Genomic DNA, 23,562 nt, shown 5'->3' with positions numbered 1-23,562 from the left:
CAGACTTGAACCCGATCTAACATCTCTGGAGAGACCTGAAAATAGCTGTGCAGCGACACTCCCCATCCAACCTGACAGAGCTTGAGAGGATCTGCAGAGAAGAATGGGAGAAACTCCCCAAATACAGGTGTGCCAAGCTTGTAGCGTCATACTCAAGAAGACTCGATGCTGTAATCGCTGCCAAAGGTGCTTCAACAATGTACTGAGAAGGGTCTGAATACTTATGTAAATGTAATATTTTAGTTTGATTTTATACATTTGCTAAAATGTCTAAAAACCTGTTTTTGCTTTGTCATTATGGGGTAGTGTGTAGCTTGATGAGGGGAAAAAAACAATTTAATCCATTCTAGAATAAGGCTGCAATGTAACGAAATGTGATAAAGTCAAGGTGTCTGTATACTTTCCGAATGCACTGTATGTATGTATGCATGTATGTATGTAGAGATATATATAACATGTCGTTGGTAGCAAGAATTTTGTATAATCATTTTAATTGAAAAATATTTTTTTTATCAATAGTTGTTTTGTATATCAGTTCATAAACCCAGTGTCATGGGATCGGTACATCGAAGATGTCTTCCAAGCATTTTTGTAACCTGTGTGGCGCAGCATTCAGTGTTTTTGTCCTCAAATGGAACTGTAAAATATTTTTTATTGTCATTTTTCCCCCAGCCAAGTTTTATCTTTAATATTGGGAAGAGAAACAAGTTCCCAATGGTACCTATGTGGATTTGTACCATAAATGCTGAAACGTTAGCCAGGTAAACAAAACCAAAGCATGGGTTTCCGTCAGACCGTGTCCCAGTATTTCCTTTGGGAAAATGTGTAGCAGTGGGGGGAAAAGGTCACGGGAGGCTGAGTTCTGGTGACTTACTACTCCAAATTGAATTAAAATAAAATTATGCTGACACCTTTTCAAATATAACTTCCACCTACAGAAATGAGTCCAATAATATATTGCTAAAATTAATTGTACATATTGGTCCATGCATATAGCCTATATTACCAGGTATGCTATTAGCAATAAGCATAATCACCCGAGGCCCAACTGATGCAGCATAGTGGCTATAAATAAATACAGTAGGCAACCCCATGCTTCAGCCTATCTGCATTTACCCTATTGGGCTAATCATTAGATAGATCCCAAATTAGGTACTTTAACTAGCTACCACTGTTGAATTGTATGTCCCAAAAAAACTTAAATACAGTGACTATATGTAGGCCTATCTGTTAGGGTAACTTGGGGGTAATATGCCCCGTCTGTACTTGTCACAGAACCTACTTCATGTCACCATTTTCCCCTCCAACACTTTCCCTGGTTGCCACTACTCTTGTTCAACTAAAAATGTAGTCTGTGTCATCACAATTTAAGGTTGGGTGTCGGTTTACCCCAAGGTTGCCGCTGTTAACTCTGGGCCTATTTAGACGTTTTTAAATAAATAAAGTAGGAATGGAAATCTTGAATCAACTATGTAAATAGACAAATATCTACTATGGGGTAGTTTGATTTTTCTATTCATTAGTTGTATTGTTTGCAGAGGAAAATTAAATGTGGACTGTTTTATCATCTTCAGTGCGCCTTGGTAGGAATATTTTGTGCTGAATACAACAGGTGTAGATCTTACAGTGAAATGGTAACCAACAGGCTCTAACCAATAGTGCAAAAAAGGTATTAGGTGAACAATAGGAAGGTAAATAAATAAAACAACAGTAAAAAGACAGGCTATATACAGTAGCGAGGCTATAAAAGTAGCGAGGCGACATACAGACACCGGTTAGTCAGGCTGATTGAGGTAGTATGTACATGTAGATATGGTTAAAGTGACTATGCATATATGATAAACAGTGAGTAGCAGAAGCGTAAAAGAGGGGTTGGCGGGTGGTGGGTGGGACACAATGCAGATAGCCCGGTTAGCCAATGTGCGGGAGCACTGGTTGGTCGGCCCAATTGAGGTAGTATGTACATGAATGTATAGTTAAAGTGACTATGCATATATGATAAACAGAGACCATTTAGTGGTCAGAACCTGGTAATATCAAGATATAGGATGGGACATAAACCTAACAACTTCAATTATTAATTTCTCTGAACGGGGGGTGGGGGGGGGGCACAAAAGTCAATGAGAATACATTACATAGGATGAAGAAACAATAATCTGAGCCGCAGCTCCATAACACGGAACCCAAACCGGCTGTGCGCGTGTGCCATTGTGCATAAATGTATTTTGTTCCCCCACACCAAACGCGATCACGACACGCAGGTTAAAATATCAAAACAAACTCTGAACCAATTACATTAATTTGGGGACAGGTCGAAAAGCATAAAACCTTAATGGCAATTTAGTTAGCTAGCTTGCACTTGCTAGCTAATTTGTCCGATTTAGCTAGCTAACTTGTCCTGGGATATAAACATTGAGTTGTTATTTTACCCGAAATGTACAAGGTCCTCTACTCCGACAATTAATCCACACATAAAACGGTCAACCGAATCGTTTCTAGTCATCTCTCCTCCTCCTAGGCTTTTTCTTCTCTTGACTTTATATTGCGATTGGCAACTTTCATAAATTAGGTGCATTACCGCCACCGACCTCGTTCGTCTTTCAGTCACCCACGTGGGTATAACAAATGAGGAGATGGCACGTGGGTACCTGCTTCTATAAACCAACGAGGAGATGGAAGAGGCAGGACTTGCAGCGCGATCTGCATCAGAAATAGAACTGACTTCTATTTTAGCCCTTGGCAACGCAGATGCTCGTTGGCGTGCGTGAGCAGTGTGGGTGCAATAATTGAATAATTTAGATTTCTATTTTGCGACGCGAGAGGCCTAGTCAGCCTGTAATACTTATCAGATATTGAGAACTGATACTGATGTTGGGTTGTGATTGTCGTGGGGGGGTCTGTGGGTGGCGTTTGACCATTTCATTGGATTCCTCGTCTTATTCACTGTTAGAAAAAAAGTTCTCTCCAAATCAGATGTTAGGTATTATATATATTATATGAATCCTATTCATTTAAAATGGTCAATTTGGGTGCAATCAATTAGCTTAATTTCTCAGAGATCAAAATATTTCAACAAAATAATGTTGCAGGAATGCTAATCTTATCTGTTGAAGTTCGAAAGTTCGAACGATTTCAGAACAATCTGAGATGGTGGGTGTCATAGCTTGCTGAAATGACATGGAACGACCCACATGTATGTCCAGCATCAAATATGACCACTACACTGAGCAGCATGTGGATGATATACCTCTTCTCACCTGCATATCAAAACTCCCAAGGGCAAATCAATATCAACCCCTGTATATTTTTACATTCTGTTGACATTTCAATGTGTCAAATGTTAAATCATAGGACATAAAGATATTGTTGCACCTTGGCGTGATACTTGTGTGTTACTTGAATTTCGGAGAAGAAAAAAAAGATGTTATTGTGGTGCAATACCAAAAATGTGACATGGAAAAGAGAGTTCAGGAATATATCTGACTGAGATTTTGTTTCCAAACAACAATGGCAATATTCCTGCTAATCAATATAATATGGATGCCAACATTAACCGCTGACTGTCAATCCCTCTCTGTCACACACACACACAATTGAGCAATTATAGCGCAGTGTGTTACATAAAATGCTAAATGCAAGAGATAATAACCAACTCTAGCTTCTGTATGTAGCCATCACGTGCAACCATAAACAGGTAGCTAACTAGCTAGAATAGGGGCGCATCATTAGCAAATACCTAGCTGGCTTAAAGTTACTTGTTGTTTTCTACCTTGTGCCCATCGTCAGATATGTCATTATTAACTCGCGAAAATCAACATAATAGCTAATGTTATTAGCACGCTAACTAGCCGGATATCGAGATGTTGGCTTATTAAAACGCACATCTGAGATGAAATATTGCTAAGAGATGCTGTTGCTAGCTACATGTCTGGCTATAAACAGATCACAATCCAAGATAATGTATTTTACGCTAGCTATCTTAGCTAATTTGTCACAATTAGTTAGCTAACAGCAGTTTAGCTAGCTGACGTTCAACGAGTTGCATAAAAATGAACAAACGAGTCGTACCAAATACAGCCTGCTAACGTTAGCTAACTCGTGCGTGTTTGAGCAGCTAGCTAGCTTGTTGTTAGTGAGCTAGCGTCATGTTACCATACATTCGCCGCTGTTTTCAGCCAACGTCTATTGTCCAGAGGATGGCTAATCAAGAAATCCCCTTATGTAACATTGTTAACCTAAAACTAAAATGAAGTTCGAATCAAAAAGTTGTCAAACTATGTACTTACATTTTGCATTCCCGTAGGAAATCGAATTGATGATATGCTTATGATTAATACATTATTTTTTACAAACTGTATTTTTTTTTATTTCCCCCTCACTGTTTCTTCAAGGGTAACAGTAACACGGTTCCCCTGCACAGATGGAAAAACAACTCGCTAGAAGTCGGTTCCCGAAGGCACACTCGAATGACAAAAACTGTTTAAAAGAAGCCAAAAACTGCTATCAGGAAAGGTCCAAAAAATCATATTTGATTTTAGTTTATGCTATACTCGCCAACACTAAATCATAAAGTTAATAGCATAGAAATTAGAGCATGTAATTGTTCTATTAATGCACATCACGACAAAGTATGTTATTGCGCCATCTGCTGGTGTAGTCTTGAGGTTGATACGGAGCTGTGCGGTGACAAGTGGGATGCACTGTTGAACGATACATCCTGAGGGGTTCGTGCTGATTGTAAGAAGATTGTGTCAGCCGGTGCAGTGTTCTCATAAGGAGCGTTATACTTGGAATACGGAGGAGGAATGGAGGGAAAAAGAGAGGCAGAGGAGGTCTAAGAGAGAGAGAGAGTGAGGAAGAGGGTGAGCTTGAGTTGGTTAAAAAAAGAGATGGTTTGTTAAAGAAGAATGGTAGAAAGTGTACGCAGAGAGAGTTGAAATATAAGTGAATGAGGGCGATGTATCGGAGGTGGTAGGTGTGGTGAAGTTCTTGGAGCCCAGGGCTTGCACCCAGGGTCAGGATAAAGATGAGTTTGTGATCGTAGGAGTGAAGTTTTTGGAAAAAGTGGACCCTTGAATTTTGGCTGATCCATTTGACGTTTCATGGTGGGTGCTGTGCTGTTTCAGAGTTGTGGAAACGGTGAGGGTAACCAGAAGTGGTATTGTGATAATTGTATGTGTTTCTGCTGGTCAGAGGGAGCAGGAGTTAAACGAATGGGGCCAAGATATGTGAACTGTTTTGCTCAAGAAAAGGATGCCATTCAAAGAAGTGATTACTGGGGTTGCGGTAAATGTGAAAGCTAACCAACTGAAGGGGAAGATTCCCGGGGTTGTGATGCTCATCGTTTGGTGCAACGCAGACAGGGTGACGTGAGTGGAGAAACAGAAGAGTCATTGTCTGTTCTTTTGAGTTTTGATGTTGAGTCTTTGCCCGACAAAGTGATGTAAGAATATATAAGTTATCCTGTATGAGCTTTTATGCCGACTACATTACGTTGTTACAGGTGTCAAGCGTATGGGCATGTGGCAGTAGTGTGTAGGAGGGAGGTTCCTATGTGTGAGAAGTGTGCAGAAGGGCATGAGACAAATGAATGTGTAGAATTGGAGAAAGTAGTGGTTTGTGTTAATTGTGGGGGTGCCCAGGGGTGCGAGAGAGGCAGGTTGAGGTTTCCAGAGTTAGAGTAGTGCAGAAGTTGTCATATACTGAGGCAGTGAAGAAAGTAGAGTAAGATGGGTCCTGGCCCCTTACACTAAGCCTGAATTTGTCCTGCTAGGTGACCTAAACTGGGACATGCTTAAACCACCTGACAAAGTCCTAAAGCAATGGGACTCCCTAAATCTTTCTCAGATTATTATCAATCCCACAAGGTATGACTCCAAACACTCAGAAAAGGCTACTCTCCTTGATGTTATCCTCACAAATAATCATTGGTAGTCTGGTGTTTTCTGTAATGACCTTAGTGATCACGGTTGTCCTGATTTGTCATAGACGCTTGCTAAAAAAATTTAATGAGCAAGCCTTCCTTCATGAACTGGCCTCTGTAAAATGGTATAGAATCAACTTGATTCTCTCTGTCGAAGATGCTTGGACCTTCTTTTTTGATATTTTCAGTGGTATTGTTTACAAACAGGCCCCCATAAAGAAAATGAGAATTAAAAACAGGTTCAGCCCCTGGTTCGACAGTGATCTTGCGGCGTTACTCCACCTCAAGAATTGCATTTGGCGAAACGCTCGGCACACACATACTCAGGCTGACTGGCTCTCGTTCAGGCAAATTAATAATAAGTGCACTCAGGCTATCCGGAAGGCCAAAGTTAGTTACTTTAAGGAGCAGTTCTCTCTCTGTGGGTCTAACCCCAAGAAGTTCTGGAAAACGGTTAAAGACCTGGAGAACAAACCCTTGATGATGTGGTTGTTACTGACAAGAAGCACATGGCTGAGCACTTTAATCACCACTTCATTAAGTCAGGATTCCTATTTGACTGAGTCATGCCTCCTTGCCAGTTCAACATTTCCTCATCTCCCACCCCTTCTAATGCGACTATCCCTGATGCTTTTCCGTATTTTTCCCCTGCCTCGCTACAAAGTTTCTCCCTGCAGGCAGTCTCTGAGTCTGAGGAGCTAAAGGAGCTCCTTAAACTTGACCCAAAAAGGTCAGACTCTTTCTTCTTTAAGGTTGCTGCCGCTATCATCGCCAAGCCTATCTCCAACCTTTTTAACCCGTCTCTTCTTTCTGGGAACGTTCCCATTTCTTGGAAGGCAGCCACAGTTTGTACTTTATTTAAAGGGGGAGATCAATCTGATCCCATTTCTATTTTGCCCTGTTTATCAAAAGTGTTGGAAAAACTTGTCAATAATCAACAGACTGGCTTTCTTGATGTCTTGGGTATGCAATCTGGTTTCCGCTTAGGTTATGGATGTGTCACTGCAACCTTAAAGGTCCTCAATGATGTCACCATTGCCCTTGATTCTAAGCAATGTTGTTCTGCTATTTTTATTAACTTGGCCAAAGCTTTTTATACAGTAAACCATTTAATTATTGTGAGCCAGCTAAGGAGTATTGGTGTCTGAGGGGTCTTTGGCCTGGTTTGCTAACTACCTCTCTCAAAGAGTGCAGTGTATAAAGTCTTAAAATCTTCTGTATCAGCCACTGCCTGTCACCAAGGGAGTACCCTAAGGCTCGATCCTAGGCCCTACACTCTTCTTAATTTACATCAACAACATTGCCCAGGCAGTAGGAAGCTCTCTCAGCCATTTATATGCATATGATACAGTCTTATACTCAGCAGACCCCTCCCTGGATTTTGTGTTAAATGCTCTTCAACAAAGCTTTATTAGTGTCCAACAAGCTTTCTCTACCCTTGACCTCCAAAACAAAGGTCATGTGGTTTGGTAAGAAGAATGCCCCTCTCCCAACAGGTGTGATTACTACCTCTGAGGGTTTAGAGCTTGAGGTATTCACCTCATACAAGTACTTGGGAGTATGGCTAGACGGTACACTGTCCTTTTCTCAGCACATATCAACGCTGCAGGCTAAAGTTAAATCTAGACTTGGTTTCCTCTATGGTAAGCTCCTCTTTCACCCCAGCTGCCAAACTAACCCTGATTCAGATGACCATCCTACCCATGCTAGATTACAGAGAGATAATTTATAGATCGGCAGGTAAGGGTGCTCTCGAGCGGGTAGATGTTCTTTACCATTCTGCCAACAGATTTGACACCAATGCTCCTTATAGGACACATCACTGCACTCCATACTCCTCTGTAAACTGGTCATCTCTGTATAGCTGTCGCAAGACTCACTCCCCCCTTTCTGAGATATCAACTGCAGCCTTCATCCTCCACATACAACACTCGTTCTGCCAGTCACATTCTGTTAAAGGTCCCCAATGCACACACATCCCTGGGTCGCTCCTCTTTCAGTTCGCTGCAGCTAGAAACTGGAACGAGCTGCAAGAAACACTCAAACTGGACAGTTTTATCTCAATCCCTTCATTCAAAGACTCAATCATTGACACTCTTAGAAAACAGTTGTAGCTGCTTTGTGTGATGCATTGTTGTCTCTACCTTCTTGCCCTTGTGCTGTTGTCTGTGCCCAAAAATGTTTGTACCATAATTTGTGCTGCTACTATGTTGTGTTGCTACCACGTTGTTGTTATGTTGTGTTGCTACCATGCTATTTTGTCATGTGTTGCTGCCTTGCTATGTTGTTGTCTTAGGTCTCTCTTTAAGTAGTGTTGTGTTGTCTCGCCGTGATGTGTGTTTTGTCCTATATTTCTATTTTTAATCCCAGCCCCCGTCCCCGCAGGAGGCCATTTGCCTTTTGGTAGGCCGTCATTGTAAATAAGAATTTGTTCTTAACTGACTTGCCTAGTTAAAAAATAAATAATAATAATGAAGGGGAAGGGATCCTGAGAGGAGTGGTGTGAGTAGTAGACCTGTACCAGTACAGAGGGATAAAACCAACAAGTGATCTATGTTTCAGTAAGATTGGATTTTTGCCATTTATAGTGATGGTTATCAACTGTACAGCAGGATGGAACATAAGTCGCAGAAAATAGAGGTTGTGGTGGCAGCTGCAGAGAGGAATTTGTGCTAGACTATCCAAAAATCCAATCTTACTGAAAATAATTTCGCTACACCCGCAATAACATCTGCTAAACATGTGTATGTGACCAATACAATTTGATTTGACATCAGAAGAGTTACAGGGTGTGTTAAGGGGTGGTGTCCCATCCTTTCAGACTGTTGGCCTGAAGTAGGACTAAATATATTTAAATACTGGAATATGGTATTTATTATTATTTTTGGGTGAGTCTACTGTTAGATGGTAGGGTATTTGTTGTATTCAAAAAAAAAAAAAAAAAATTATATGCTAGGTATAAGGGAGTTATACTCCAGTCTAGTAGGTGGCGGTAATGCAACATTTATTGGATGCCAACCGCCGTTAAACTTAATCGAAGAAGAAGAATAGTAGTCTTGAATACGACCATATCGAAGTCGCACATAAATGACGTCCAATTAAAGCGTCCAAGCTGTCGTTCTTTTGTGTTAGAAATTAATATGTCTTCGTTCCGTTAGCTAATTGGGTAAAACTTTTGTAGTGGTTATGTGAATATGGACTGGCTCAGTACTTAGCCAAATGTCGATGGACTGTAATTACATACAAAAATGAACAAAGGGTGGCTGGAACTCGAGAGTGACCCGGGTAAGAAGCTAATGCGTTAGCTGCTAACGTTAGCGAACAATTCTTTGTCAGATATAATCTAATCTACAATCAGATTGTTTGATCGTCTCTATGTTTTACTGCCAGTAAACACAATACGTTTAATAGCAAATTACGTTATATAGATTTATACGCAGGGCTATGAGTCAGCTAGCTACTGTAGCTTGTAATATATCAATTCCACACTAGTTAGTACTATAACGTTACATTGTTCATTAGTTGCACCAGCAGGAGGACTTACCTACAATGTTTCTGTTTGTATGATCGAAGCCATTGTTACATTTTCAATTAACGTGTTTTCTTATGATCTGTGCAGGGCTATTCACGCTCTTGGTGGAGGATTTTGGTGAGTTGATTTGACAGGTTGGTTGATAAAGTAAACTTGTACTGGATAAGTGTGAGCACCACATAGTTTGAGTATCCCTTTGTGTATTTTGCATGTGTGTTTGTAATGTAGGCGTGAAGGGGGTTCAGGTGGAGGAGATATACGACCTACAAAGCAAGTGTCCAAGGTATGGAGCAATGGTCATCAAGCTACTGTCACTGTGTCAAACTCTCTGAAAACCTCATTATATATACAGCCCACTGTATATATAGCCTAGGCCTACTTGTGTATAAACCCAAATATGTGGACAGCTTTCTGATGTCCTTGACTCTTGTCCCCCCCCACCCAGTCCTGTCTATGGCTTCATCTTCCTGTTCAAGTGGATTGAGGAGCGAAGGTCTAGGAGGAAAGTCTCCACCTTGATGGATGAGACCGCTGTCATTGATGATGACATTGTTAATGACATGTTCTTTGCCCACCAGGTGAGTCTGTTTAATCCTTGACTATAAGATTCAGGCCAGTCAGTTTGCAGTAATAGTGATTTGCAAGCATGGAGGCTATATTGTTGTCAGAATGTGGTGCATTCCATAATTTCCTACTGTGTCAGAGGAAGGCATTGTTTTTATTTTCTTTCTGTCATTGAGTTCCTTTACACGGTTATTTTTTTCTGTGCCCAGCTGATCCCCAACTCCTGTGCCACCCATGCACTTCTGAGCGTGCTCCTGAACTGTAGTGGGGTTGAGTTGGGCACTACCCTCAGCCGCATGAAGACCTTCACTAAAGGCTTCGGTCCAGAGGTGAGGACACACACACCTACCTCTCTCCAATTTCTGCTGTGGTGTTATGATTATAATCAAATTTTACATTGCATTCTTTCGTGTTCTTTCAGAGTAAAGGCTACGCCATTGGAAATGCCCCAGAGCTGGCCAAAGCACATAACAGCCATGCCAGGTAGGAGGTGCTGCTGCGTTTGTACCTCCCTATTGAGTATGCCCCTTCCTACAACTAGGTTTTATTCAGTAGGCACATAAAAAAAACAGGCTGAAACGGAGAGGTACCTACCTGAAATTGTCCAATTAGAAACAGTTGTTTTCATTTGTTGTTGCAAACCATTTTCTACGTTGTGCACTAATGAATACAACCCTGATTTGTGTGGGGTTGTGTGACTGCCACCCATGATTGATTCTTCCTTCTCTTGTTTCCATGGAGACCGGAGCCCAGGCACCTGCCGGAGAAGCAGAATGGGATTAGTGCCGTGCGGACCATGGAAGCGTTCCACTTTGTCAGCTACGTGCCCATCAAAGACCGACTGTTTGAGTTAGACGGCCTCAAGGCATACCCCATTGACCACGGTGAGACTGCACGCTGTGATGGACTAAGGGAAGCAGCGTAGTACTGCTCACTCACGTTGAGACAGCCTAGCGCAGCCTTAAAGTATGGGTCACGACCCAAAGTGGGTTGCGGACCTGTTAATTGCGGCTCGCGATTTGTCCTGAGTAAATGTATAATTATTTCATGTAATTACTGGAATTGATTTGGTTAAGTGCAACTGCGGTCTCTGCTCAGTGCGCTCTCAGCTGAGCAGCAGTGTCTCTGCTCAGTTTGGCAGCTGCGCGAGTGGGAGGGAGATGCCTGTGTGCTTTGCAGTTTACCCAATCTTTTTTCTGCAGTTTTATTGAAGATCACGCTGCTGTCATTCAGCAGTAGATGAGGCGCTGTCAGCCACTGACTTGTCATTCCCACTCGCCATCACTCACCGCTGTCATCAAATGGACTCAAGCTAGCCACAAGTTTTTGACTGAGCACAATTGTCATGAAATGCAAATACAGTGATGAGTTTCTCTCTCTTGGTTTCATACAAACTTTGAGAAATAACGAGGAGCCCAGGGAGTTCTTTCAGAACAGGGCAGAATGCTTCAGGAAACAGTGCTTCGACAGTGGAAAAGTAAGTCAGCTAGGAAGGCATTGTTGTCATTTTATAACAGGTGATGATCAGCAGAAATAAGGGAGTACTATCTCATAGTAGTAGATGTGAGTTTCTCTTTCAAACAATCCCCTTGGACACAGCTAATAGCTAGCTAGCTAACGTTAGCCAAAACAAGCTAGCCAGCTACTGCAACCCTAAGTAGCAGTACAGATGAAGATGGAAAATGATCAGGACGACTGTACATCTTACTGTAGAAATTATTGTTGAAAGCAAGTTAAGTTGAAACTGTTGTGTTAAAATACAAGTAATCATTTTGATTCTGGAAATTACTGATTTAAAGCAAGATGCTTTTTGAGGCAAACACGCACAGTTCTGGGTTGCTCATCTACAGCAGGAATCTGTCTTCTGCCTGACTGAGAAAGCAGTAGATGTTTTGATCCAGTTTGGCAGGGTTCTCAACTCTGGCATCTTTAAAAAAACAAGTACAGAAACGGACTCAATGCTGAGCATGACCTCCGAGTTGCACTGTCAAAAACGGAGCCCAGAATAGACCATCTTGTTGAAAACTTCAACCAGCCATGCACCTCTGTGTGTTTTGTATGTTTGTTTTCTGGTCTACTGTGTGAGGTGATCAATCAGTTTATTCCAGTCAGAATATTTGTTGTTGAATTTAAACAGCAACAGTTCCAACCTGGACCTATATGTAGGAGTGTTTTTAAAGGTGGAAAATGAATTGAATTGCTAAATGAAACATGAATTGCTATTTACAGTTGAAGTCGGAAGTTTACATACACCTTAGACAAATACATTTAAACTCAGTTTTTCACAATTTCTGACATTTAATCCTGGTAAAAATTCCCTGTCTTAGGTCAGTTAGGATCACCACTTTATTTTAAGAATGTGAAATGTCAGAATAATAGTAGAGAGATTTCAGCTTTTATTTCTTTCATCACATTCCCAGTGGGTCTGAAGTGTACATACACTGAATTAGTATTTGGTAGCATTGCCTTTAAATTGTTTAACTTGGGTCAAATGTTTCCGGTAGCCTTCCACAAGCTTCCCACAATAAGTTGGGTGAATTTTGACCCATTCCTCCTGACAGGTAGACCACCTTGCTCGCACACACTTTTTCAGATTTTCTATAGGATTGAGGTCAGGTCTTTGTGATGACCACTCCAATACCTTGACTTTGTTGTCTTTAAGCCATTTTGCCACAACTTTGGAAGTATGTTTGGAGTCATTGTCCATTTGGAAGACCCATTTGCGACCAAGCTTTAACTTCCTGACTGATGTCTTGAGATGTTGCTTCAATATATCCACATCAGTTTCCTCCCTTATGATGCCATCTATTTTGTGAAGTGCACCAGTCCCTCCTGCAGCAAAGCATCCCCACAACATGATGCTGCCACCCCTGTGCTTCAAGATTGGAATGGTGTTCTTCAGCTTGCAAGCTTCTCCCTTTTTCCTCCAAACATAATGATGGTCATTATGGCCAAACAGTTATATTTTTGTTTCATCAGACAAGAGGACATTTCTCCAAAAACCGTAGTCTGGCTTTTTTATGGCGGTTTTGGAGCAGTGGCTTATTCCTTGATGAGCGGCCTTTCAGGTTATGTCGATATACTTGCGTACTATTGTTTGTACAGAATAACTTGGTACCTTCAGGCGTTTGGGAATTGCTCCCAAGGATGAACCAGACTTGTGGAGGTCTACAACTGTTTTTCTGAAGTCTTGGCTGATTTCTTTTGATTTTCCCATGATGTCAAGCAAAGAGGCATTGAGTTTGAAGGTCGGCCTTGAAATACATCCACAGGTACACCTCCAATTGACTCAAATTATGTCAATTAGCCTATCAGAAGCTTCTAAAGCCATGACATCATTTTCTGGAATTTTCCAAGCTGTTAAAAGGCACAGTCAACTTAGTGCATGTAAACTTCTGACTAATGACTCCAACCTAAGTATATGTACACTTCTGACTTCAACTGTATATGGGTATTTCATTAAATTATTTGTTTTTGCCTATTTTGTTTTAGGCATCAGGAAAATGAAATGTACCAATTATTATGCATAGGTCCATGTTTTCATAAGCTTGGGTCCCAGGAAAACACAGAATTTCTAATTTGGGTCCCAGGCTGATACATTTTAAGAACCCCTGGCCTAGTGTCTTCATAGCGCTGTAATGTCATGTAACGCACATGACTATGACTTCTGTCATCTACTGTGTGGCAATACAACCCTTGACGAAATACTGTGAGACTACAGTGGCTCATTTTCAAATGGCACTCTATTCCCTATGTAGTCCACTCCTCTTGTCCAGGGCCCATAGGGTGACCACGTGGGCTCGAGATGAAAGTAGCGTGGGGAGGGGGGAAGTCAATTCTAAACATTTCTTCCTCTGCCAATCTCTCTCAGGGCCATGGGGAGAGGAGGAGGAGTGGACGGATAAGGCTCGACGGGTCATCATGGAGAGGATTGGCTTGGCCACAGCTGGGTGAGCCTGAGGCCTATCTCTTGCCTCAGTAACACTGAATGAGATATTACGCGCACACACACACTCACACACTTTCTCTCACCTCTCAGAGAGCCATACCATGATATCCGCTTCAACCTGATGGCAGTGGTTCCTGACCGCAGGGTGAAGTATGAGTCCAAACTAGAGATCCTCAAGAGGAACAGACAGATGGTTCTGGAGGGATTACAGCAGGTCAGGAAACCCACACAGAGGAGCCAATTGATACACCCCAGTGAGAAAGTGTGGGTGGGTGTGTGTATCTCATCAGGTGTGTTCCTTTTAGCTTGCCCTTTGTCCTGGTTAAGCAGAGATTTGACTTTAGGATCAATAGAATGGTATAAAATGTGCCAACTCTACCCAGCCAGTGCCCCTGGAGAGCTAAAACGAATGCACCCAGACCAATAGACCACGTGTGTCCGATTGACTTGACATGAATGTCACCTGTTCTCCAGCTGATCCGGGTCACCCAGCCAGAGCTCGTCCAGGACAGAAAGCAGCAGGACTCCTCCCCCTCAGAGGACACGCCCCCTGCTATCAAAAAAGAAGAGGCAGAGCCTCAACCTGTTACATCACAGGGGGCCGAGCAGACTCCTCCCACAGGTATTACATTCACCTTCAACCTCCCCAATGTAGATTCTCTTTATAGACATGAGAAAGGGTTTCTGGGAGTCCGTCGTTGTCTCCCAAATGGCACCCTATTCCCTATGTAGTGCACTATTTTTGACCATAGCCATATGGGCGCTGGTCAAAAGTAGTGCACCATGAAGGGAATGTCTCAGGGTATGATGTGCTGCAACAGTTCCACTGATGTCCCTGAGTTCATGACTGTCTCTCCCCCTGTTCTGCGGACGCTGCAGCAGCCCAGTCCCAGTCGACACCCAGCCCCTCAGGCAAGGGGAAGGCCATGGGGAAACCAACCGCCCCAGCGGGGGGAGGGGGAGCCACGCAGCCTGTCAACAGCCCCACCCTAATCGTCCCGCGCCTGCCCGCCTTCCTGGACAACCACAACTACGCCAAGTCCCCCATGCAGGTCAGCAGGAGGGGGATGGGTTAAGATGTGACACAACTCAAATTTCCACACTCAAGTCTCATTAACATCAATGTGTGATGGATTGTCACGACAGGCTTGACTTGCGTACACACATCTCAAGTTAGGATTCGGCCCCATGGACCAATACTATATGTTTGCCGTGACAGGGTAGATGATTGGTTATTCTGTGATTGACAGGAGGAAGAGGACCTTGCGGCAGGGGTGACTGGGGTAGGTCGTCCCCGGGTGCCTGGCGCAAACCAGCCCCCCTTCTCTGACGATGACGATGAGGAGGAAGAAACTGGCACAGCAGCAGGCACACCCACCAGGTCAGCTCCACACAACTAGAGTTATTCTAGTTCCATGGTCACTCTTTCTATTCTAGTTCTATGGTCACTCTTTCTATTCTATTTCCATTCTATTTCTATGGTCAGCTCCGTGTCGCATAGTGTTTCCATTAAGACTGTGGTAAAGGCCTTAGGTGATGGTGTTATTCAGACTAAAAAGGGTTATACCACATTTTTCCTTGAGTCCAAAATGTTCCCCTCTGTAACTTGAATGTTCGCGTATGTTCATGTGTGTGTTGGTGTGTTTAGGTTCAGGCGGAAGGCGGGCCTGCGTTCACGTACGGGCCGTGTAGGCGGCGGTGGCGTGGAGACCAAGCTGGCGCTGAGTGTCCTGGCCGAGAAACTCAAGAAGGAAGTCCAGAGGAAGGATGCTCTGGCCACGCCCCTCTCGGTCCGCACCGAGGGCCGCACGGGGGGCATCGTGATCACCGCCACCTCGCAGCCTTCGCCCACGCCAAGCAACGAGAGCACCGACACCGCCTCGGAGATGGGCAGCGCCTTCAACTCGCCACTGCGCTCCCCGGCTCGCTCCCAGGCGGCCACACGGCCATCCAGCCCCGTGGCGTCCCACCTGTCCCGGGTGCTGTTCGGGGAGGATGAGGGTCTGCTGAGGCTGGACGCCAGGCACAACCGGGCTGTTAGAGAGCTGGGGCCCTCTGTCAGCACCGCCCTGCTGCACCTACAGGAGGATGGTGTTATATATGCTGTACCGCCACCCGGTGAGGATGTGTGTGTGTGTGTGTGCAAGATAGGGAGAGTAAGATACTGGACATGTGGGGAAGTGAACATGGGCACTCGGATTTAAGATTATCATCATAAATTAATTATCAAAGAGCAGCTGCTTACCTTCAAACCTAATTACCAAAGCCATATTATTAATACCTGGATTATACTAATCTAATACCAGACTGACACAGCTCTGGAGATGCAAGAGCTGAACAATGCCTTAACTAGTAGGGGATGTAACGATTCACCGATACGCACCGGCCCCCGATTTCAAATGTTTTTAGAAACAAGTGCATCGGCCCACAAACCGATCCAAATGTGGCATGCATCAGTCAGAAAATCGATTCAAACGTTACAAATCGCCGGTTGACTAAAATGTTTTGCTCATATTACCTTATTTTTACCTTCTGAAAATACCTCTCATCTTTCAGTGTCGAACTGCATGTAACTGTGTTGACAGTCATTGGTCTACAATTCAGTTTGCATGCCGAACAACCCCAGGCCATATCGGTAGCCTAGTCAAACTGCACACTGTGCCCAGCTTCACACGCTGACCAACGTGAGGTAGGCAACCTGTTCCTGATCTTGCATGATATTAGGCTATATTGAGTGACAACTTATATAATTTGCTAGGTTATAGTTATCTATGCACTGTTAAATTGTGTTTTACCAGAATAGAAGTAAGCTACAGGAGAGACAACTCTCATTGGCTGTCCCTGCTGGCAATAGATTTTATTTTGATTTGTTCACCATCGTCAATAGTTTTGGTAGTTTAGCTTTAAACGGTGTACACTGAGTATACCAAACATTAGGAACACCTTCCTAATATTGAGTTGAACCCCCCCCTTTTGCCCTCAGAACAGACTCAATTCGTCGGGGCATGGACTCTTCAAGGTGTCGAAAGCGTTTGACAGGGATGCTGACCCATGTTGACTCCAATGCTTCCCACAGTTGTGTCAAGTTGGCTGGATGTCCTTTGCGGGGGTGAAATCTAAAGTGTGCTATGTAATAGCTAATTTGGAAACAATAAATATTGATGCATTGCTAGCTCAAACACTTAATCTGCAAAAATGACAAGTTAATTAGTGGGTGATGATTTCAGAATCAAAGTGGGGCGACACAAAACTGGCTACATTGCCCCCCCCAAACTGGTAGTGGGGTGGTACCTAGTCTCCCTTATAGCTCAGGTGCCTACATAGTACCTACACCATAGACATATGTAATTTACACACACACACACAGCCCTCTCAGACAGATCCAGCTCAGAGAGCCCCAACTCATGAGCTCTATCAGCAGCAGATTTGAATTTAGAATGGAAAATGAATGTGTTTATGCAACAAATGTTAGTGCATCGAATCGGATCAAACCGAATCCCATCGATTCGCTCTCAAATCAAACCGAATCGCACTAAAACGTCTCGTTCATGAATCCTATCGGAGCCCATGTACAGTTGAAGTCTGAAGTTTACATACTCTCAGGTTGGAGTCATTAAAACTCGTTTTTCAACCACTCCACACATTTCTTGTTAACAAACTATAGTTTTGGCAAGTCGGTTAGGACATCTACTTTGTGCATGACACAATTTTTTCCAACAGTTTTAATTCACTGTATTACAATTCCAGTGGGTCAGAAGTTTACATACACTAAGTTGACTGTGCCTTTAAACAGCTTGGAATATTCCAGAAAATTATGGCTTTAGAAGCTTCTGATAGGCTAATTGACATAATTAGAGTCAATTGGAGGTGTACCTGTGGATGTATTTCAAGGCCTACTTTCAAACTCAGTGCCTCTTTGTTTGACATCATGGGAAAATCAAATGAAATCAGCCCAAAAAATTGTAGACCTCCACAAGTCCGGTTCATCCTTGGGAGCAATTTCCAAACGCCTGAAGGTACCACGTTCATCTGTACAAACAATAGTATGCAAGTATAAACACCATGGGACCACGCAGCCATCATAACGCTCAGGAAGGAGACGTGTTCTGTCTCCTAGAGATGAACGTACTCGAAGTGTAAATCAATCCCAGAACAACAGCAAAGGACCTTGTGAAGATGCTGGAGGAAACCGGTATAAAAGTATCTATATCCACAGTAAAATGAGTCCTATATCGACATAACCTGAAAGGCCGCTCAGCAAGGAAGAAGCCACTACTACAAAACCGCCATAAAAAGCCAGACTACGGTTTGCAACTGCACATGGGGACAAAGATCGTACTTTTTGTAGAAATGTCCTCTGGTCTGATGCAACAAAAATAGAACTGTTTGGCCATAATGACCATCGTTATGTTTGGAGGAAATAGGGGGAGGCTTGCAAGCCGAAGAACACCATCCCAACCGTAAAACACGGGGGTGGCATCATCATGTTGTGGGGGTGCTTTGCTGCAGGAGAAACTGGTGCACTTAAAAAAATAGATGGCATCATGAGGCAGGAAAATTATGTGGATATATTGAAGCAACATTTCAAGACATCAGTCAGGAAGTTAAAGCTTGGTCGCAAATGGGTCTTCCAAATGGACAATGACCGCAAGCATACTTCCAAAGTTGTGGCAAAATGGCTTAAGGACAACAAAGTCAAGGTATTGGATTGGCCATCACAAAGCCCTGACCTCAATCCCATAGAAAAATTGTGGGCAGAACTGAAAAAGCGTGTGCGAGCAAGGAGGCCTTACAAACCTGACTCAGTTACACCAGCAACATTTTGGAATGGACCAAAATTTACCCAACTTATTGTGGGAAGCTTGTGGAAGGCTACCCAAAATGTTTGACCCAAGTTAAACAATTTAAAGGCAACGCTACCAAATACTAATTGAATGTATGTAAACTTCTGACCCACTGGGAATGTGATGAAAGAAATACAAGCTGAAATAAATCCTTCTCTCTACTATTATTCTGACATTTCACATTCTTAAAATAAAGTGGTGATCTTAACTGACCTAAGACAGGGAATTTTTACTAGGATTAAATGTCAGGAATTGTGAAATACTGAGTTTAAATGTATTTGGCTAAGGTGTATGTAAACTTCCGACTTCAACTGTAGAAATAACAAAATATGCTGAAAAGCTGCCGTGTTGTTCAATGTAACCAGGTATAAAATCCCGACCTACGGTTCGGTTTGCAATGCTCCCACATAGGAAATGGAGAATGTGAGAAGAACCCTGTGGCTTCACGCTATTCGACGTGGGGAATGTGGGTACCCGGGGTCCATCAAATCGTCTTGTAAGGATAGATGCACATTCCTATTAGCCAGACAGAAAAGTATGGAAGGTGACACCACTGAATCTGATGGCGAGTTGATAGCTGGGACATATTCGCTACAAACTAAACGAAAGAAAATGGACAAACGGAGAGGAACTTCCTGAACTCGTCTAATAAGAAACTCTATTTTTGGGGGGGGTTCCTAAACGTTTTTTTATACAGTGTGCAATGATGAATATTTGTTGGGGTTTATTGCGCAATAGATGTTGTTTCTATGCCTGTGCAGCTGATACACCACCTGAGGGGTCCAAGCGAGAGAAGGCAGGCACTCCAGAGAAGGTAAAAGAGCAAGGGAGCAACCCAGCAGGAGGGGGGGAAGGTGTGAAGGAGGACGGTAAGGAGGGACCATCGGCGGAGGTGAAAGAGGAGCGCAAAGACGTCAAACCCAGAAAGGAAAAGATAATCTCCACGGAATCCGTTGGAAGCAACAAGCCCTCCGGGGAGAAATACTCTCCTAAAGTAGGTCTCTTTTTTTTCTTCTTCTCTCTCTCGCTAGAAACATCCCTGGAGATTTCTGTATTTTTATGGCTCGTCAATCCTTTTTTCACTTTTTTTCTTTTGAGTTATTGTCCTGTTTTCCACTCGTTTTTGTATGCCTTTTGTTTTCCAATTCATCGTCTTTCACTGTATTGTGTGTCTAATAGCTAATAAGGTTGACTTGCTGTATGTAACAGTTTGCTGTTTATAACCAAATGTCAGCCAGTTGATTTCTTCTCCCTCTTGTTTTCCTGCAGGAGCTGCTCGCTCTGCTGAAATGTGTGGAGGCGGACATCGCCAACTATGAAGTGTTTTTGAAGGAGGAGGTGGAGAAGAGGAAGAAATACAAGGTTATAATACATTCTAATCACGTTCCTAAGTAAGTGGGATTAATGAGCTGGTCACAGAAATCCAAAGCTGTGTGGGTGTTAATGGAAATGTTGAACTGTGTTTTGACCAGATCGATGACCAGAGAAGGACCCATAATTATGACGAGTTCATCTGTACTTTCATATCCATGCTGGCCCAAGAAGGTAAGGTCACCTCTCAACTCTTTCCCTTGGTAGAACTAAAGGTGGAATTTCATGCATGCACACATCCAGTCTTATTCTCTCTCTGTGTATTAGCTGATCCCTGTTCTATATTTAACCTCCCTACTGTCCAGTCAGGGACCCACACTGCCTGAGAGTAGTCTGCATAATGGTACACTCTCTCCACGTCTTCCTCTCTGACAAGTGTTTTTATATGATTTCCTGTAGGAAATGTGATATAACATTTTACTAGATCATAGGCAATTTTACAGGAACCAATTTTACAAGTTCTCGCTCTCCTTCTGTCTCCAGGCATGTTGGCTAGTCTGGTCGAGCAGAATATCTCTGTGCGTCGTCGTCAGGGAGTGAGCATCGGCCGTCTACACAAACAGAGGAAACCAGACCGCAGGAAACGCTCGCGACCCTACAAGGCCAAGCGCCAGTGACCCCAGGGAGTGCTTGCTCGGGATCACCGATCACCAATTACAGCAGAGAAAATACAAAAACCCTTGTTGCACTCATGACACTGTCTTGTGACGTCAGGGAGAAAAGGACTCATTCATATTGCTGTATTTGTGTCAGTCTCTGACTTCATCCAATGGACCATCTGTTGATTAGTTTAATCAGGTTGTTTGCTTTACTGTAAGCAGAAGAGTAATTTTGTATGTTAGATTGTGTCCTGCGTGACACCCTATTCCCTAGTGCACTACTTTTGACCAGAGCCCTACATATTGTAATACTTTTTATGGGTTCTGATCAAATGTTGGGCGCTATATAGGGAATTGGGTGCAGTTTGGGATGCACTCCTAGTTTCCATGTAAAAGGACCTCTGTCTGTGCCATCACACTGTGGACTGGGTCGTGTTCATTAGGCACGCGGCGGCAAACTTTTCGAACGTTTTGCAAATGAAAATGAGTTGTTTGCAATTCCAGGTAGTTCCTCCCTGTTTCAGTCTGTTTTTCTTCCATTTGGTGCCTAATGAACACAAAGGTGTGACAACTGATTGTGAGGGACACAGGAAGCTTCTGGGAAGTCTTGGAGTTGGTCGGATCATGTGATGTGACTCCTCTTTCCTGTCAAGAAGGGCTGGTTCACCGCTATTTGCTTGCTTGTATTATGCTTTGGCAGTACCCGACTATGCGTCACAAATAGCACCATATTTCCTATTTAGTACACTATCTTTAGGTCTCTGATCAAAAGTAGTGCACTATATAGGGAATAAGGTGCAATTTGGAATATACTGTATCCCCTTTCGAGGTCCTGTAAATGAATGGATGAGATCTACTCATGTTTTTTTAAGTCTGTAAATGATCTCTAAATGTAGATTCTAATGTTGGAGAGCATGAGATGCGTGCGGGGGAGTGTGTAAGCAGTTTGTATGTTTCTGTACATATGTATCTGTCAGCATCAGTGGTAACAGAAGTGGTTTTTAAAAATCCTTGTCACATGAATACTACAATGAACTCCACAAAAGCACTATTGACCTCACTCACTTCTCATCATGCCATAGGTGGATGCTCTGGGTCATATATTTGATAAAAACATATCACATGGGCTTGGCTTTGACTGCATTTATTCCATTACTTGCACAGAGACTTCCATCCTCTTAGCAGACTGAGTTTAGTCCGTGACCATCCTCTCTGATTTGAATAGTGTTGTGAGCGGAAAGCGAACCCGCCGAGGCGTGGCACGCAAACACCTTACTTACGCTTCGTGCCAATAGGACTCATCCACTTGGTGGGAATTGTAACATGCTTCATATAGCGAGGACCGTTACAAGAGCTTTATATGTTGAGACACCGCTGGAGCTGGAGACTTTCCTAAGGAAGAATACCCTCTGGAGTCCAGAGGGCAGACGTAAGCGGGGGAGGCCCAAGACACCATAGCAGAGAACAGTTGAGACTGAGCTCCAGGCGCATCAGTAGAGCAGGGCCACAGTGAAGATGGCCAGAGACCGACAGAATCGAAGAGCCTTTGCTGTGGCCCTATGCGCCAGCCAGCACAACTGAGATGAGTGTAGAGAATGTCCAAGCTGCCATTTTGTTTAGTTGCTGCCTATGTCCACGAGGTGTAGCAATGGCTCCAGGATGTGCTGCTGAACCCCCTTAGTCACACAGTTATATCATCGACACTTCTCCATGGTCAGCAAGGCCTCTCGCCACATGGGTTCATTCCAATGTAGTGTCACTTTGGAGACGTTTAGGCACATTGTAATACCTAGCATTATACATAGACCTACAACCAGGAAGACATAATCCAAGCTAGCCTCAATCTTAGCTTTGGTCAAGTCAGCACAACTCAACATTATGAAGTAAAAAACCCACTCCGGTTGTTATTTAAACATTTTTTTTAGGGCCAAAGTGTTATTATGAATGTTGAGTGTATGTATTAAATAGGGCTTGTTCCGGTGTACTGGTTTCTTCTTCTAATCTTCCTTAACCCAATGGCATTGTCACACCACCATGATAGAGCTGGCCATGCACCCTGAAGATGTAGTGCTCTATGTAGGGAATAGGGTGCCATTTGGGACATAGATTCACCCAGAGCCAACAGTGGGTTGACATGACTACATTGGAGTTGGCATTTTCTTTTTCATTATTTTAGGCAGGAAATGAATCGGGGCAGACGGTGGTATCCTAACCCAATGTTAACTTTTATGCCTTTCACAAATCCTAACCTTTACCTCACTGAAACTATACCTCATTTTAACCTTAACCTAAGTCTTGACCATATGCCTGTTTTCATTCTGCCCGTTGATTTCATTCTGCCACTGTGCTGCGTCTCTCCAACAGCACCCTGGAGAGGCGCGCAGGGCATGGACAAGCTAAATATTTTGCGCCCCTGCCTTTGGCAAACTGGGCACTGCTTATCACGAGGCACTCACCTAAATAGCCCTTATGCCACTGGGTGAGAGAAGTTATCATTGTTAATGGGCAGAATAATGTGAAGTTTTATGTGTTGTTGGTGGTGTGTCGGAAAATGCTGCCCTCTTCAAACTGCCGCTCTAGGCGGCTGCCTAATGGACTGGCCGACACTGCTCTACATGATTATTATTTACCACCTTTATCATTCATTTTAATTTAAGGTTAGGGTTAGCAGTGTGGTTAAGGTTAAGTTTCAAATCCAACTTTAAGAAGATACATATTTTTTTTTTTAAATAGGCAGGGTTTATGACTTTGTGGCTATAGAAGCTAGTGACAACCGGGTT

At 43.2% G+C, this 23,562-nt stretch overlaps 2 protein-coding genes across 6 annotated transcripts in view; one reads left to right on the top strand and one right to left on the bottom strand.

The window, feature by feature from the left end:
• The window catches only part of LOC139542932 (helicase ARIP4-like), a 39,396-nt gene extending 34,840 nt beyond the window's left edge, over positions 1–4,556 (bottom strand). Inside the window, exon 1 of one of the 2 annotated variants that reach the window (XM_071348966.1) lies at positions 4,287–4,556. The gene's annotated coding sequence lies outside the window, so the exon portion shown is untranslated. The remainder of the gene's footprint in view (positions 1–4,286) is intronic. The other variant, XM_071348937.1, reaches the window with a different exon arrangement.
• A 4,423-nt stretch (positions 4,557–8,979) lies between these two features.
• On the top strand, positions 8,980–21,908 carry LOC139542986 (ubiquitin carboxyl-terminal hydrolase BAP1-like). 4 transcript variants are annotated; one of them, XM_071349039.1, is made up of 17 exons: positions 8,982–9,208; positions 9,543–9,572; positions 9,684–9,738; positions 9,901–10,033; positions 10,229–10,348; positions 10,441–10,502; positions 10,761–10,903; positions 13,891–13,969; positions 14,059–14,236; positions 14,443–14,590; positions 14,848–15,020; positions 15,219–15,349; positions 15,617–16,086; positions 19,574–19,806; positions 20,082–20,203; positions 20,285–20,357; positions 20,667–21,908. In XM_071349039.1, exons 1-17 carry the CDS (start codon positions 9,172–9,174, stop codon positions 20,721–20,723), a joined length of 2,244 nt encoding a protein of 747 aa, XP_071205140.1. In that variant the 5' UTR covers positions 8,982–9,171; the 3' UTR covers positions 20,724–21,908. The 4 variants fall into 4 exon arrangements, 3 of the variants coding, with proteins under 3 accessions (XP_071205140.1, XP_071205131.1, XP_071205149.1); XM_071349030.1 differs by having other exon boundaries at positions 8,984–9,208; positions 20,082–20,174; XM_071349048.1 differs by having other exon boundaries at positions 8,985–9,208; positions 14,059–14,182; positions 20,082–20,174.
• Positions 21,909–23,562: the final 1,654 nt, after the last annotated feature.

Source organism: Salvelinus alpinus, chromosome 2, assembly GCF_045679555.1.
Source record: "Salvelinus alpinus chromosome 2, SLU_Salpinus.1, whole genome shotgun sequence".
Taxonomy (NCBI): Eukaryota; Metazoa; Chordata; class Actinopteri; order Salmoniformes; family Salmonidae; genus Salvelinus; species Salvelinus alpinus.
The sequence above is the reverse complement of the archived record's forward strand: the minus strand, read 5'-3'. Positions and strand labels throughout refer to the sequence as shown.